The sequence below is a fragment of the Heliconius melpomene genome, chromosome 20 (genome assembly GCF_056956725.1).
Source record: "Heliconius melpomene rosina isolate 202511_hmr_F chromosome 20, ASM5695672v1, whole genome shotgun sequence".
In the NCBI taxonomy this organism is placed as follows: Eukaryota; Metazoa; Arthropoda; class Insecta; order Lepidoptera; family Nymphalidae; genus Heliconius; species Heliconius melpomene.
This window is the reverse complement of record NC_140408.1, coordinates 6484277-6501438: the sequence shown is the minus strand read 5'-3', so window position 1 is coordinate 6501438 and position 17162 is coordinate 6484277. Positions and strand designations below refer to the sequence as shown.

The window sequence follows — 17162 nt, the reverse complement described above, 5'->3', positions numbered from 1 at the left end:
ATAAAAAAATCACTTTCTAATATAACAACAGTGTAATTTATTTAAAGACAATAACAAATAGGCAATGGAAAGGTATAGAGTAGGGAGAGATAGAGATATGTTGACTTTATACTATTTAAAGATTCGATGTAACGTTGAATTCGCCTACGGCCGTAGCACTATTCGGTCGCGATAATTAAATACGACCACGCGACCGCTTGCATATAGCCTAGGATTATATAGCCTGGTGAGATACCCTTCTATCTCGCTAATTAAATATAGCCAATAATATTCATATAAAGGTACTACCAGAAACTCATATTAATACTGAAGTACAAAAGTTTCTTAGAATCAGCTGCCTCTGAATTATGTAATAGCTAAAAATAAGTCAAAATAATAATCTATATGTACTTATAATAAAATCGTAAGAGGGTCGGTGTCTGTACTTGAAAGATATTTTAAAAAAATGTTACTGGGAACCTTTATTAACGTAATAGAACCCAAAACAACGATTTTTAAAAATGTTGTCTGTTTGTCTCTGCGTTTGTTTTCGTTAATCTCAGAATCGGCTTAACTGATTTATATGTGGTTTTCACTATTGGATTCTGGCAAGCTCCCGAAAACATCTAGGGTTTATTTTATTACAATCGGTTCATAAATAAAACAGTTATATCAATTTAAAAAACTTAGGTTAGTTTTTCTTAAATACACTTAAATAAACATTTGTATAGTTCAAGCGGGCGTAGCCGCACGGGCTTACTAGCTACGTAATAATTACATATTTGACGAATAAGAAGCTCTACAATATATTCATCAGGGATTGCTTTTAAAATTTTGCAGTAAGTCGTTCAAACCGCAATCGTAAACCAAAACCAATATAGGGTTTACGATACCATTAAACAAAATTAAATTGCTTCAAGTGCCGATCTATTTAGTCGTCTGTTGTCACAATACGTTCACCGAGCTGGCTGGACTTTTATGGAACATCGTAGAAATATTAATGAAATTATTATTTTTTTTATTATATTAATATTATAACGCTTTTTTTAAAGCTCTCCTAGAATATTTTTTTAATATAATGTATTGGGAATTGCTCTTTGACCTCTGAGTAACTAAACATAAGTAAATAATTGTCCAGATATGGGCCCCCTAGGAAATTAAATTAAGACTATAGAATGGGGTTTATTTATTAGTAACATGTGGGTTATTATTGTTAATATGTTATAAAATGTAGTATGTAAAAGTATCTCACTAAGTATCTTCTTCTACCTGGTATTAGCCCCAGCTTTTGTTACTGCTGCAAAAGTTATTCTGCTGCACTTATCTAATTGCTCAATTTATTCACTTGCTCAACTTATTCTGCTGCACTTACTCAGCTTCACGCTGTATCCCGCACACAGCGGGGTAGGCATAGTATTAAGATACTCTGTTCTCCATTTTCCCGTTGAATTCTGGGGACACCAGACACCAGATCGATGATATGAAAATATTAAATATTTCAATTCCTCAAGTGGAGATCGAACCCACTACCAGTCGCGTTTACAGTCACTCACTTATAACTTCCAATAAATGCAATATATTATACTTTTATTATCCAAAGAAATAATTAATTCATTATTATAATAAAAAAAATATATATTATACTACGAACAATTACATAAAGGTACCCCTAAATAAAATGTGTGCAGATAAAGCTTATTCATTAACAGTGCTTTCAAGTCGGCTCAATCAATCTAGATATTGGTATACGCTGATGTAGATATAGTATAAACTCTATTGCTATTTGATACATATTTTTGAGTGTAATATTTTATTGAGGCCAGTCGTGGCGCAAATGAATGACTGTACAAGCGACTGGTTGTGGGTTCGATCCCCACTCGAGGAAATGAGTTATTTAATTAAATTTATATTTTCATTTCTTCACTCTGGTGTCGAGGCACAGGGCGGCTTTAAGTTCTATCACTCAACACACAATGCCTCCAGAATGCGGTGGAAAATGGTGAACGGAATATTTCGACACTAGGCTCCCTCTGCTTACCCCGCTGTGTGCGGGATACAGCGTGAAGCTGATTTACATAATATATGTAATTTAAATCATTTTTTTAACAGGCACTCCGTTTTGGTGTTTGCTCGATATCGTCCCAATTAAAAATGAAAAACGAGAAGTGGTTTTGTTTCTCGCTTCGTTCAAGGATATCACCAACACCAAGATGGCCGCCATGAACACTAATGAGGAGTTCGACAGCGGTAAGTGATTCTTAAAGGCAATACTAAAATAAATGTAAAATAAATAAAAAAAACTCTTTACACCTCTCCTTTGAGGCCATTCATTCTCTTTATTCAACAATTTTTATCATTATTATAATTGTAATAACGTGTACTGAGCTATATGCTCTAGTACCATAGGTTCACCATATAGCTCCCATAGACCCCAGTTCGTGGTAGCGAGTTACGCGCATCATGGCACGGTAAAGTCTGTTTACAGTGTTTTCTGGAATGTTCTAGAATCACCTATTCAATGTTTCTTATTATGGTTATGATTCCAAGTAGTATTTACAATTTTATTAGTATGTACGAGTATAAACTGAGTAGTTTGTAGTGGTTTTGTTAGAAATATGTCGTAGTATATATTTGTAGGTAGGTAAAATTACCTTTTATAGATGAAAACATATTTCCACTTCAGTCAATACACTATTTAATCAACGCCATACAATTTAATACTTCATATATTTTGCAGCGTTGTTTCAAAGTAAGTAATATAAATATCATTATTCGAAATTTAAAAATATTTCCTTTTAAAATGACATACCTACTTTTAAATAAAAATTATAAAGTTAAGTATAGTCGTTTTTAATAAGATAGAAAAACTTCTTGTAGACTGTCTCTAAATTTTCCTAATAATCTTAATAAGTTAGATATTATGTGCAGATATTGTGTTACAACCAACCTGTAGTATTATATTATATGGTTTTTTTTGTAATAGTTATAATTTAAGGTAGTAGTACTTTAATTTTTATCAAATTGATTCAGCACACATCTCAATGTCAATTAGCATTTTTTTGCTTTATACATTTTATTCTCAATACTTCTTGGCAACTTGGCATCACATTTAAAACTTACTCACTCACTATATTTCTTCATCTCACCCTTTCTTTCTTTTCCTTACACAAATCAGTTAAAAACAATGTACTATATTAACTAAGAAAACTGTACTTTTTACATAAATCAGTAATAATGTAGAGATTTTTTTTCTGCATGATTTTTTTTATATATTTCATTTTAGTTTTGCAGGTTTCCTTATAAGTATTAGTGAGCAATTTCCATTTCGCCCATTCTTAATGTATTTTAATTAAATATTCAAACCAATTTTGTTAGAATAATTATATAAATAAGTGTTAATTACAAAATTATTAGTAATAAATGTTACATAAAATATTTCTTTACTTTTAAAAAAGTATACGTTATTTCAAACTTATTTTTAAAAGCAACAATTTATTTTGAATTTTTCATAAAGGTAGTTTAATTTTGCTTAAAATGTGCTTCTATAGCAGTAAAATGAGGCGGCAGCATATTTTAATAATTGTGAACTCTGTAAGTTGCTAAAAACAGTAATAATAAATAAAGATAGTTCATAAATATTTTATTTTTTGCTATTAAATTTGCTGCCCCTTCGTTCATTTTCTATTTCTTTGAATACATACAAGATTTTCTATTACTTACTAGTAAAAGAGCATTTTTTTCTAATAAATAATATCCACATTTTCGTTTCCAATGAAGCTCATTCACATTTCTTTTTATGAATATTCATTACATTTATCCTCGGATGTCCATTGAACGACTTCTTTAGAAAATCTCTTAATACTTTTAATACGAAGAAAATCTTGTACGGTATATTTTTTCATTAGTAAAACGATATATAATGATTATGGATACTGGGCGCTGACATACGCTATGCCTTTCATTAAAAACAGATGCTACGTAAACATCAAGATTTTCATAAGGCACACGTAATATTCAAAACATTTAAAATATCCAAAGTATTTAAAATCGGTGTCTACTATAATAAATGTAAATTATTATTAAAAAATAATTATTATTTATGAATTCATTAAGTGTAAAAGCATGGCGTATGTAAACGCTGTAGAGATAGTTTAATAGTAACGGGGTGGTTTGTGCGTACAGGAGCCGCGGTGCGGCCGTCAGCTGGCGTGGTCACTCTAGCGTTATCCCCATTTGTACCCGCAGCGGCACTTTTGGGCGCCCGGTTCCGAGCTGAATCTAGTTGCCTACTTCCAGACCCGAATGGCAATCTGGATCCTGAAGCACCCTCGCCCGCCAACATGGGCAGGCGACGCTCCAGGGCTGTACTATACCAGCTCTCGGGACATTACAAGCCAGATAAAATGAAAACCAAACTTAAACTCAACAATGTTAGTAAGGTAATCACATTAGTGGGGATGAATAAATTAATTTAGGAGTCCCTGACGTAACAACTTGTTATATGTTAATGTCACAATGCTTAAATTTGGCCTAATTGCGCATAATTACAATACATTTGTCATTTTAGAACCTATTACACTCGTCCGATCCTCCGCTGCCTGAATACAAAACATCAGCTATAAAGAAGTCAAGATTTATTATTTCACATTATGGTGTTTTTAAAACCTTCTGGGACTGGCTTATTCTTATAGCCACATTTTACGTGGCTGTAGTGGTGCCATACAATGCTAGTTTCGTTGACGAAGGTCACCCAAGAATTAGCGTTACAAGCGACGTCGTTGTAGAAGCGTTATTTATTGTAGGTAAGTCGCGTAAAAAATAACTTACCAATACTTCTTAGTTACCAAAACATCTTTTGCCATGTAATTAGTTTAATTGTTTTTTTTTTCTAGATATAGTACTTAACTTCCGAACGACGTTCGTAAGTAAAAAGGGGGAAGTGGTATCGGATTCTAAAGCAATAGCTCTTAATTACATCCGAACATGGTTTGTCGTGGATCTGCTGGCCGCGCTTCCATTTGACCTACTTTATGCGTCAGATGTGTACAGCGGGGCGGTGAGTTGCCTTAATATAATTAAATACTGAATTTTACCTCACAAATAATTAAATTATTATTTTTTGCAGCTTCACCCTGTATTCCGTATGTAGCAGGGTAGGCAGAGGGGGCCTAATGTGTGTGCCATGTACTGTTTGCGTGTTAAGTGGTGGAATTTAACGCCGCGCTTTGACTCTTTACCAGGGCGAAGAAATGAATATATTAAATATATAATTTCCTCGAGTAGCAATCAAACCCACAACCTGTTGGGCTTACAGTCAATCGCTTGTGCCCCTGCGCCATAACTAAAGAAAATTAAATTAGTACGTCTAGCTAGCTTCTTTAACTAGTATTTTAATATTATACGTTATAATATAAAATAACAAATTCAAATAGACATTTTCTTCGTTCTTCATATAGGAATCGACGCATGGAAATGTTCACCTCGTTAAACTAACTCGGTTGTTACGCCTTGCTCGTTTACTGCAAAAGATGGACCGATATTCACAATACTCCGCACTAATACTTACCCTTTTGATGTTGTCGTTTAGTCTCGTAGCGCATTGGCTAGCCTGTATATGGTTCATAATAGCGGAAAAGGAAATACAATACCATAGAAATGAAAGCTGGGATTTAGGTAAGCTTAATTTACTGTTTATTAAATTTTATGTTAGGTACTAATGTAGAAATATTACTTATTTAGAAAATGTATAAGATGTAACCACGTTTGGTTGATGTCTAAGAGGCGCAGGTTCAAATCCCGCTAGGTTAATAGTTTTATAAATAAATTTTAAAGTGTAGAATAAAACGTAGAAAATGTCAAATACATATATATTTTTGTACAACTTTAATATATTATCATTATCGTACATATTTTAAAATGACAAAAGAAATAAAGAAGTTTAACATAATATTCATTGTATAAAGAAAAATGCACTCACTACTGAAATGCTGCAAGAAAAACATTGTTGTCTTACTTGTTTAGTGTTGTATACGAGTAAACGCACTTTAACACAGCTTGACATTTACTATTATGAAGTACTCTACCACTTTAACTGAAATAGCTTTATAAAAACGTATAGAACAAAAGGATTGCGCCATTTCTTATATTTATTTACGTGGCCTTAACTTATATAAAGCTATAAAAGTAACAATAATATAAAAATACAATAGTTTAAATAAAATATCTGAAGAAATCTAAAACCGATTGGCGACAGGAGCAAAGATACCCAAATGTCTTTTAAATTGACTTATTGATTTAGAATGAATCTCATGAAATGCTTAAGTAAGCGTAGTCAAATCAATAGAGCCAAAACCAATCGCTTCGAGATGGATCAATAGCTGTGCCAACCAAATGAAGGAGTCAACAGTCTTCCTGAAAATAACACATAATAGATAAAGAATTGATGATGATATTTTTTATGCAAGGTGTCTAATATGTTTGAAATTGTAATCTTAGTATTTTTATTAAAATTATATAGTTAGGTACAAATATATTAACACATTATACGTTTAGGAATATTTTGTATAATCTCTAAATTTGAACTTTTTAATACTAAAATGCAAACATACGATATCCCACTAATATTATACATTGAGAGGATGGATGTTCGTTCCGCTTTCACGCAAAAACTACTAAAAGGAATTAAATGAAACTTTACAGAAATATAGCTTCTACATCTGAATCGCACATAGACTACAATTTACGTAAAGATTTTTTATAATTCGGCCTTAAAAATTGAAATTAACTTTAAGTGGTCCGCGTCTTTAAGCGGCTTTTTAACGGCTAGAATAATTTTAAAATGTATGATACTGTTTTAGGTTGGATAAATAACTTGGCGGAACGTCTGAAGGTGCCAATTGTTAATATTTCTCATAGTGAAAGCTACGTTACAGCGCTCTACTTTACGTGTTCTTCTCTTACTAGTGTGGGATTTGGGAACGTGTCTGCGAACACTCTGCCAGAGAAAATTTTCAGTATTCTTACAATGCTGGTCGGAGGTAAGATGTAACCTAGTGCAATATGTATAATTTTCATACTAATAACCATGACGTTGCTGACCCCCCCTCTATTATCTATAAGTGGTAATATAAAAATACCACACTTTTATAAAGAAAGTTATGATTAACAGTAATCAAAATTAACGCATAATAATTTTAATAATACATCATTGATTTTAAATAAAAATATATTAGTTTAATTTCTGTTAGTCTACAAATGAAATTAGGTACCTTTGAATTTCATTCCAGCAATATATTAAACAAAAAACAACATCTGATATTATACATATGTACATGTATCGGTATTCATTTTTGTTATTAAAAAACTTTATTCTTCGCTCGAGTCAAAATTAACGTTGCTGTTACAGTGAGCTATTTGATTTTAATTGCTCTCTTAATTTGAGAGTCGTGCCATTTTTTGTGGGGTAAAAAATGTAAAACAGTGAATTTCGTGTTATTTAACTTCACAGTGTATCCCGCACATAGAAAGGTAGGCATTAGGCAATTGACACTATATTCCAAGGTTCCCTGAATATAGTGTCAATACTCTCCGTTGCCATGAAGACACTTCCGTTTCAAACTTTCCGCCCACGTCTGGAGTGGAAATCGAACACCACAACCTGTCGCGTTTACAGTCACTATTCTCTACAAATTAAGTTCGTTGTATATTTTAAAGGAAAAACTATTTTTAAACTTGCAGCGTTAATGCACGCCGTGGTTTTTGGAAATGTAACAGCAATCATACAAAGAATGTACTCCCGCCGTTCAATGTATCAAACCAAGTGGAGAGATCTCAAGGACTTCCTGACCCTCAACCAAGTTCCGAAGGAGCTCAAACAACGTATGCAAGATTACTTTCAAACAATGTGGTCGCTCAATCATGGGATCGATATACATGAGGTTTGATCCTATATGTATATATTTTTAGTTACAATATTTCAGAAATGTATAAGTGAATTAGTGACATTTTTAAAGTGTTAATCCACAAATAAGAAAGATTTTTTTTATTTTATCTATCAAATTATATTCTGTCGAATTTTACACCTTGACTAGTTTTTTTTTACTATACTATATACATTTACCTATATACACAAACTGACGAACGAAATCTTTCATAGCTAAACTTTTTAATTACCGTAAATATTTGTCGCTTTACATTTTTATAAGCTATTCTCAAGTCGTATTATGGATTATTATCGATATTGAGATGCTTTATATCATTGTAGACTCTCAAAGAATTCCCTGAGGAGCTGAGAGGGGACGTTTCGTTACATTTGCACCGGGAGATATTATCGCTACCGATATTCGAGGCAGCGTCGCAAGGTTGCCTGAAACTACTATCGCTGCATATTCGTAATAATTTCTGCGCTCCAGGAGAGTTTCTTGTACACAAAGGAGACGCTCTCACCTACATATATTACATTTGCAATGGTTCCATGGAAGTCATGCAAAATGAAATGGTTGTTGCTATACTTGGTAGGTAATGAAATTTTTATATAAAAACATTTAAATAGCTTATTTTATTAGGATGTAACATACGAAAACTCCGTTCTAGGTAAAGGCGACCTGGTGGGTTGTGATATGAATACCCACTTGCAAGCTTACAATGGAACTGGCACATCGCAGTCGAACAATCCCGACGTGGTCGTTAAATCCAGTAGCGACGTAAAGGTAAGTTGAGTTTTACTAATTACTCAATTAAAAACTTTACTGTAATTCTCGTCTTACTTACGTTGATTTATTTCATTCATAATCTCATATTCGATGAATATAAAGAAATATTTGAATTTAAGTGCACATACTAAAATGATTTTTACTGCGTAATTCAGTTGGGCCAGGTTGAACGCAATAGTTACAAGTTTAAATTTTTAGTTAGTATGTATGTACTTATCTGGAAAGACAAAGACCAACGTTTGTTTCCACCTAACAATGCCCGAATTCCCTAAATAGATCGAGAATTGAGCACGACTATTTACGTAAGTTTTCGCTGACACAGTTGTAAAAACAAGAAAAAACTTCTCAAATTAATTACCTTGATGTCGGCTAATTAATTGTTATTAGAGGAGTATGAAGTTTCTATATAAATATTATGTATTTATAAGTATTATTCGATCTCAATAAAAATCTTCCTTTTCTATATTAAATTATTTTTTCATTATAACAGGCTCTAACGTATTGTGATTTAAAATGTATAAATATGGTGGGATTATTCGAAGTATTACGCTTATATCCTGAATATCAACAAGAATTTATTCATGATATTCAACATGACCTAACGTACAACCTACGAGAGGGCTATGAGGCAGAACAAGAGTCCGATGGGAATGGACATCCATCACTGACATTACCCTCTATATCTGAAGATGATGAAAATGCAGCAGAAGAAAATGCATTGTCCCCGAAAAAGCCCCTTTTATCAAATAGTCCACGTCACGCTAAATTTAGGTAATAAAAAAAACAACTTGTGTAAAAATTTTGTTTTAATTAACATTATTAAAAGTTTATGAATAAAATATAATTTCTATATTTTTAGATCGGATGGGCAACAACGTCTCACGCATAGGGAGTTGCGAGAGAGAATTGAAAGACAGCGTTCTGTAGCAACGCCTAAGATTACGCGAGCCGATTCTTTGGAAGGACTAAATTTAGAAATGCATAACACTCGTTCGTCTGTTGATAGGCTCGACACACAAGTATCCAGCTTACATCACGATGTTGCAGCTCTCAGTATGGAGGCAAGTCAATTATAATTATTTTAAATGTTTTATTTTATTATTCTTTAGATATGAATTATGTAGACTTTAAATAATATTACTCTACTATTTATTTGATAGACTCTGCCTAAACTAGTTTCATTTAATAATAGATTTTATATTGTAATTTATACGAAATTTCGAGTTCGTAATTATAGCGTATATTATCGAACGTTAAATTATACGCAAACGTAAATTCGGCTAAAATTATCATATTATTTTATAATGTAAGCTAAAGATATATACTATTTTTAATATTTAATAATATGACAAATTTATTTAAAGTTGATTGCTTTTATTATTCTTAGGTTCGAAATGCTATTCAAGCATTGCAAGAAATGACCGGGCCAGTGTGGCACGCCGCCCATTCGAATCCGAACCTGCAGTGGAATGCTCCTCCTAATCAATTAGCTCGCAGCTGTAGCCATCCTCCTGACGTTTTCTGCTGGGATCAGGTAACTTAATTGCTAACGTCCAAACATGTTGTTTAGTATTACGTAGTTAAACTAGGTCATCCAATTTTCTCCAATATTAATACGAATATACATAATAACCAGCTACTCTGCTATTATAATATGGTAAAATTTATTTTAGTGCTCATAATGTTGAATGTTATGTATGCATTTTCTGCAGCAAGAACGCCCACTTAGTCCTGAACGACCGAAAATAAACCGGTGTACGCAAACGGAACCGTTCCTTCACTGCGTTACACAATACATAATGGACCACCCGGCGACAGTCATGCTTCTATTGGGTTTGGACCCGATGGCGAACATGGGTCCCGTTATGCAACCAACAGTCGAGTACTACGACTCTCGAAGCAGAAGGCCTAGCGGACTGGAACAAATCATTGAATCTGAAAACGGAAGCCAAACACCGTCCAGTACTACCAGTGATAGAGCGGAACCGGCCAGGAGTCCAAATGAGAGCACCGCGGAACTCGAGCAACCAGCACAAGTAAAAAGATTAGTAGATAAGGACAAATTTCCAAATTTAAAAAGAAGTAGATACTCCGCCAGCGACCTTAGTGAAGTGACAGAGAGGTTGCTACCAGCTAAAACACAACCAAGCTCTTACAGTCTCAAAAACAATATTAACAGTTAAATAATATAGTCATTAGGAAAACCTGACTTTTGGATTTTACGGTTTTTATTACATTTGTCAAAACTAAAATTAACCACTATCTTTTATCCTAACATCGTACGCCTAATTATAATTTGTACATATCAAAGTGTTTTTATATATTTTTAGTAAGATTAATATGAATTAGTCTTTTATCTAGTCATTGTTATGGAGAGACTATATACAGAGATATTTGCGTGCATATTTAGTGCCAATTAACTTGTATAAAAATATTTTTATTTTTATGTTAATTGTTTATAGATTACTCATATCGATTCCTAAAATATAATTCTTCGAGTGGAATAAAGAATTGAAAATATTTTTACATTAAGTATACTTTGTATAGATATTAAATTTCAAATTTGAATTCAAATTCATAATATTATGAATGATGAATGTGCCAAATCTGAGGTCTGCTTACCCTGCTACACAGTGTGTGATAAGACACTTTGCTCCCCACTTTCCGCTGAATTCTAGGGACTTTGCATGTTGAGTGGCGTAACTCAACGCTGCGCTTTGCCTCGTTACAGTCACACGCCTGTGACCCTGCGCCACGACTGGCCTGACAAATATGTCAAATTATTTAAATATCTATTTATGCAAAAAAACAAATATTTATTATCAAATAATTATGTAATTCTCTCACTACCTAGCCATCTAATTTAAGTCCGCGTTTAGTCCTAAAGCATATAAACCAAACATGAAGATGAGGATAATCTTTAATTAAAAAATATTACAACATAAGATAAGAATAAAATCATTAATAAGTTAAAAGCGTTAAATTTCGACTGAATGCGGCGCCATTTTATGCCGAACGATGAGTATGACCAGCATTAAAAATTATCCATAATTTTCCGGTCTTTACCCATTAGTGATCTTACCCAGTACCCACGTACTCTATCTATTATTATAAATTATTTTTGATTAGACAAAATAGATTGCTATTACCATTTGCTAATACTGATAAATTTTTTTTATGTAAGAACTGAAAACAATGTTATATTTCAAGTCTTTTATTGTAATTAGGTACTCTAGAATCCTTCGACGTATGACCATTTTTATTGGTATGAACTTGCCAAATTTGTTATTTTTTCTTAATAAAGAATATTTTTAGACTAGTCATTCTTTTTTAGGATGAGCCGATCGATTCTTATTCGATTAGGTATAACATTTATATAACAATTTGAACGTACATAAATAATTATATCATTTTAAATATCTACCTTAACTGACGTAAGTCTACGTATGAATTCCGGGGTCCGGGAAGAAAAGTATGTAATTTGGATTTCTGTATGAAGCTTATATTAACCAACAAAGAGATGGCGTAAAAAATTAATACCTATTTATGGCATCTGTATCTAATAGTAAAAAAATGTAATGATTATGATCTCAAATATGAAATGTCACTTTCAACTAATTTGAAATTAACAAACGCGTGCTTATTTAATCATATTAACTAAAAAAATATATATATAAGTTTATATTGTTATATTTAATTTGTATTTTGCAAATAATTAATTAAATTTATTCCAGTGGTAAGTAAATGTTATTTAGTTAAGTTTACGTATAGATATATAGAGATGTATGAAAATTGCTTAAAGTAATAACAAAAGAATATCTTGTTACATATGTAATTATGTATATTTAGAAATATTTTCAATAAGAAATGAAAATAGAAAGAAATATCTGTATTTATTAACTTGTTATTACGAACGAACAAAAGGCATAAAGCGTTACAGAGGTAATATACAAAGGGAGTAACAAAATCTACATCAAGATATGAAAGAAACGGGTAACTCACTCAAGTAAATAAGCCTTCTCTCATTTCCAACACTGTAGTACAATTTGATTTTGAAATGGTCTATCCATATGTCTATTGAATTCATTTCATTGTAGATTGTTAAGAAATATTGCATGTGTATCTCTCGAGAAGGATAAAAGTGAAAGTTATGATAATAATTCTTAATAAAAGTACGGTGACGCTTACTAGAATAAATGAATTACTCTTAATAGAGATCTATGAATGTGATATAAGGAAAAATTACATGTGCAGTGCCTAAATTCTTATTTATTTACATAATAATTCTTGAATTTTTATCATTGTCTTAAAATCAGTAGAGACGCACATTATGTATGTGTACTTTCTAAAAATATTTTTTGTACATAGATGTTAATATTGATCTTTTTCTTGTAGTACAAAATTAGATTCATAACGTTAAATAAAGACAATTTGATGTTGGAAATAAATGTAATTTGTTGTTTTATTTGTATATTCCTAGTCAACTTACTAAAAAAATAAGAATATATCTAAATATAGAATAATTTTCTGAAACACATCTTTCAATTTCTGAATAAAACAAACTTAAATTTCTTATTTCGTACTACCAAATAAGAATTCTTTTTTAATCAGCTTCACGCTGTATCTCGCACACAGAAAGGTAGGCAGACGGAACCTAGTGTTAAAACACTTTGTCTCGACACCAGAGGGAAGAAATGAAAATATAAATTTAAATAAATATTTCATTTCTTAAAGAATATTTTATTATTACTAACTATATATAAGTATCTTAAACAATGCTATGATCATCGTAAAAGCTCTATCTGGTTTTTTTCGTATATGTAAAAGGAAAATACTTGGTAGATATTAAAATTTAATAAATTCTTAGAAAAATGTACTTAACTAATAAAATTATTTAATAAAACTGTTTAATGAACCTTTAATAAAGTTCAGTGTTCAGTATTCATATATTTACAAGGTTTTAATTTCAATTAACTATTAGTTACAGCAAACATGCTGACAACCTACACACGACTCGCAGTCGGCCAACTTGAGCGTGAAATGCAATTTTCCCCAAATGCAACGACCGTACAGAGCTCGCTAGTTCGCTAAATTAATTTAAAAAAATCGTAACACGTTAAAAATAATCTCTTACCATAATTAGTTATACAGATTATAAAATAGCATTTTAGAAAATATTTACTGTATGCATTTTTTAATATCCTCCCAGATTAAAAGCGCTACGTCTATGCCATTATTAAAAGAATATAATTAAAAAATAATTTAATCTATGTGTATAATCTATGTTTTTTTTTGCAAATATTTCATTGTAAAATATATAATCTTAGAGTATTCAATCACTATTTACCACCTAGAATAAATAAGCACAATATAATAATCATAACACGATTGATAGATAATTCAAACTGTATTTCAGAGCAACGTCCAAACAATAAACAAATATGTTACAGATCTGCGAAAACGTGATTGAATTAGTGTTTGTGGAAATTGTATTATTTTGAGGCAAGTTCTGGAATCATGTGTCAGTTAATACAACACTAGACTAGACATGGTAAATTTGTCTAAGAAAAATAATAATAAGTAAACTATTAGATTGTTATTAGTTATTTATTATTATTATTATTTATATTATCATTATATTGAGGCCAGTCGTGGCGCAGCCTCACAAAGTGTGACTGTAAACCCGACTGGTTATGGGATCGATCCCCACTCGAGGAAAATATTTATTTAAATTTATATTTTTATTTCTTCGTTCTGGTGTCGAGTCAAAGCACCACGCTTGTTCTGGCACTCAACGTCGCGTGGAGGTTACACATAGTTTATGGTCCCTTTAAGTACAGAAAAAATTCAGCGACTAAGTCAACGTAACCAAAATATACAACCATTTATGCGTAGGTTATACGAAATGAAATAAAAACTATAGGGTACTTCCCGTGGACCTACAGTTATGAAATTTGGCAAGAAGTAAGAACTTAAGCTTACCGTTGGAGAGCGCTTTCTAGAGTGGGGACGCCGGACAAGCGTAATGTAGGACGTCCTCCAGCTAGATGGGGTGACGATATTAGCAAAGTGGCAACGGCTGGATGCGAAGAACTGAAGGCTCCAATGGCTTCAGCCATTGGAGAGGCCTATGTTAGGACAGGCGTCCTCATCCACTGCTGGACGAGGACAGCCGTCCACATCAGCCTTGATGATAATGATAAAGAACTTAAAATACGAATGAAGAAAAAAGGGTTCCACTTTTTTTAAAAATTTTCCCTCCTTTTCCCTAGAAAAAAAGTGGCAACACTGGTACCTATCCAAGTAAGATAAAGTAGGTATCGTAAGAGACGCTGCTTATTCATATCACGTTCAGTATCGGCCGTAAGCCTAAATAGTTCTCGGAATTGTTACAAATTCACGACTTACATATTAACTTTTATATTAACTTTAATAATTAATACCTACTAATAATACGTGTATATATTTTATACAGACATTTTATTAGCATTAATTTATTTTATACTTAGGAATTTAATGTAGCTGAAAATATTTATTGAAAATATTGAAAAATGTATGTTTGAAAAGTTAATATGTGTTACATATTTTACAAAAGTGTTTTGAAAAGAAAATAATAGTAAAAACTGCTTACTTCTCAATTTTTTATCTAAAAAAACTAAAAAAAAAAAGTTTGTACTTAAAAACCATATTTATTCTCAAATGAACTTTTCTTCTTTTTTTTTATTTCTAAACCCGATAAGAAACTTGGATAGACAAATAAGATTATCTTATATGTTAATCCAAATAACTCAAGGCTCTTGTAAACATCAGTGTATACGATACGGAAAAAAATCTGGCTTCGTCTTTGAAATTACATCGCGCCATCAATCTTTGTAGTCTAACCGCCGACGGGCTGTAACGTTATTAACACCCACACGGACCCTGCGAAACAAACGAAGGCATCACTCCCTAATGTGCCCGCTTCCTTTCTTTATATATCTTCAATTCAAAAACCTTAGAGTACTTTTATTTCTTATTTATGACTTTTCTTTTATATTGCTATGGTATATGATATAAAATACAAGTGTACGACTGAATACAATAATATGCACATGTTAAACATTTGTTTGACTCGTATTCTTAAGATTTTTAAACTCTTATTTCGCACTTAACTTTGAAAGAAAAATACTTAGATTTTGCTTACCCGCGATTTTTGGAAACCGGTTAAACGGTTTTCAATAGGCGCGAATCAAATCCCATACGTTTAAGTTTTTAAAAAAATTGCACTATTTCAACATACAGATACAGATACAGTAAGTTTTGAAACTTATTTGCCAACCTTACTCATCCGTTTATATTTAAATATAACTGACGTAACTAAATAGAAATAGCTAAAGGACTACGGTTAGTATACATAATATAACCTATATAATAATGCAAGTCGTTTGACTCTACAATTCAATGACTCGAGCTTAAAGCTTCCCTTTAATTATCCGAGTGAAAACGACTTCTTAGACCGCACCGCAACTTTAACTTCTATTAACAAATTGTTATCTTCATCATATTGTGGACAAGGTGAGAATAAAATATAGATTTTATTAGAAAACTGTATTTTAAATGAGTGTAAAAGGTCTGAACAATTAAACAAATCTTCAATAAAATATAAAAGAAAAGAAATATCTATTTTGTATTTGTTTTTTTTTATAAAAAAAAATCTAATATTTATGTAAAAACATCAAATACCTTTTATTGAGCATTTGACAAAATACTAAAACTAAATATATTAAGACGAAAAATATATTATTAATAACCGATAAATACGTAAGTTAAAGCTAGCTGTCAAAGGTGGTTAAATAAAGCAAGATAAGTATATACGAAAGGTTAACGCTTCAATCAATATTCAATCTCCACGTTCATTGAAACTGATAATTTTAACAGGAAACAATTCCATTACTGTGAATTCATGTTTTTATATTACAATATCAGTGTATGAATTAATAATCGTCCCAAATATTTTGATTTTGATAACTTTCTTCTTATTTGTCGAATACAATGCATATAAAAGGCTTAATGCATAAAATATTTTGCATACATCCAGTATAAAAATAATATGATAGGTAAATTATTAAATGAATATCAAAGTAATTTTATTTATTAAAAGTCGAGGATTGCGTGGTAATTGTTTTTTTGCAGAGGGAACCTATTGTTGAGATACTCCGTTCCACACTTTCCGTGTTGAGTGGCGGAACTTAATTTAAATTTGTATTTGTATATTTCTACAATAACGTATACAACCATACTAAAAGATAATATTGTTAGGAAAAGTTAAGTTAGGAATCCTTATAAGACAAGTTTAAGAATATTTATAAATCAGATTGTACCAACCTTTTATGCTCTGTTTATATTTAAAAAATGCATATTTTTTTTTCTATGAAGTGAATTTCAAAATCAGGAAAAGTCCAGAAGTATTTTTTATTTTTAACCCTAGAGTTT

General features: G+C 31.5%; 1 protein-coding gene across 5 annotated transcripts in view; it reads left to right on the top strand.

The window, feature by feature from the left end:
- The window catches only part of LOC146527772 (voltage-gated delayed rectifier potassium channel KCNH8-like), a 48843-nt gene extending 35700 nt beyond the window's left edge, over positions 1–13143 (top strand). Inside the window, exons 4-16 of one of the 5 annotated variants that reach the window (XM_085205192.1) lie at positions 2089–2226; positions 4276–4418; positions 4547–4781; positions 4872–5035; positions 5436–5652; positions 6837–7016; positions 7717–7916; positions 8243–8492; positions 8572–8687; positions 9181–9461; positions 9550–9751; positions 10078–10224; positions 10403–13143. In XM_085205192.1, the coding sequence (XP_085061318.1) occupies positions 2089–2226; positions 4276–4418; positions 4547–4781; positions 4872–5035; positions 5436–5652; positions 6837–7016; positions 7717–7916; positions 8243–8492; positions 8572–8687; positions 9181–9461; positions 9550–9751; positions 10078–10224; positions 10403–10873 (2744 nt within the window). In that variant the 3' untranslated portion in view covers positions 10874–13143. Of the gene's footprint in view, positions 1–2088; positions 2227–4161; positions 4419–4546; positions 4782–4871; positions 5036–5435; positions 5653–6836; positions 7017–7716; positions 7917–8242; positions 8493–8571; positions 8688–9180; positions 9462–9549; positions 9752–10077; positions 10225–10402 lie in introns of all 5 variants that reach the window. The other 4 variants (XM_085205191.1, XM_085205190.1, XM_085205189.1 and 1 more) reach the window with 4 other exon arrangements.
- Positions 13144–17162: the final 4019 nt, after the last annotated feature.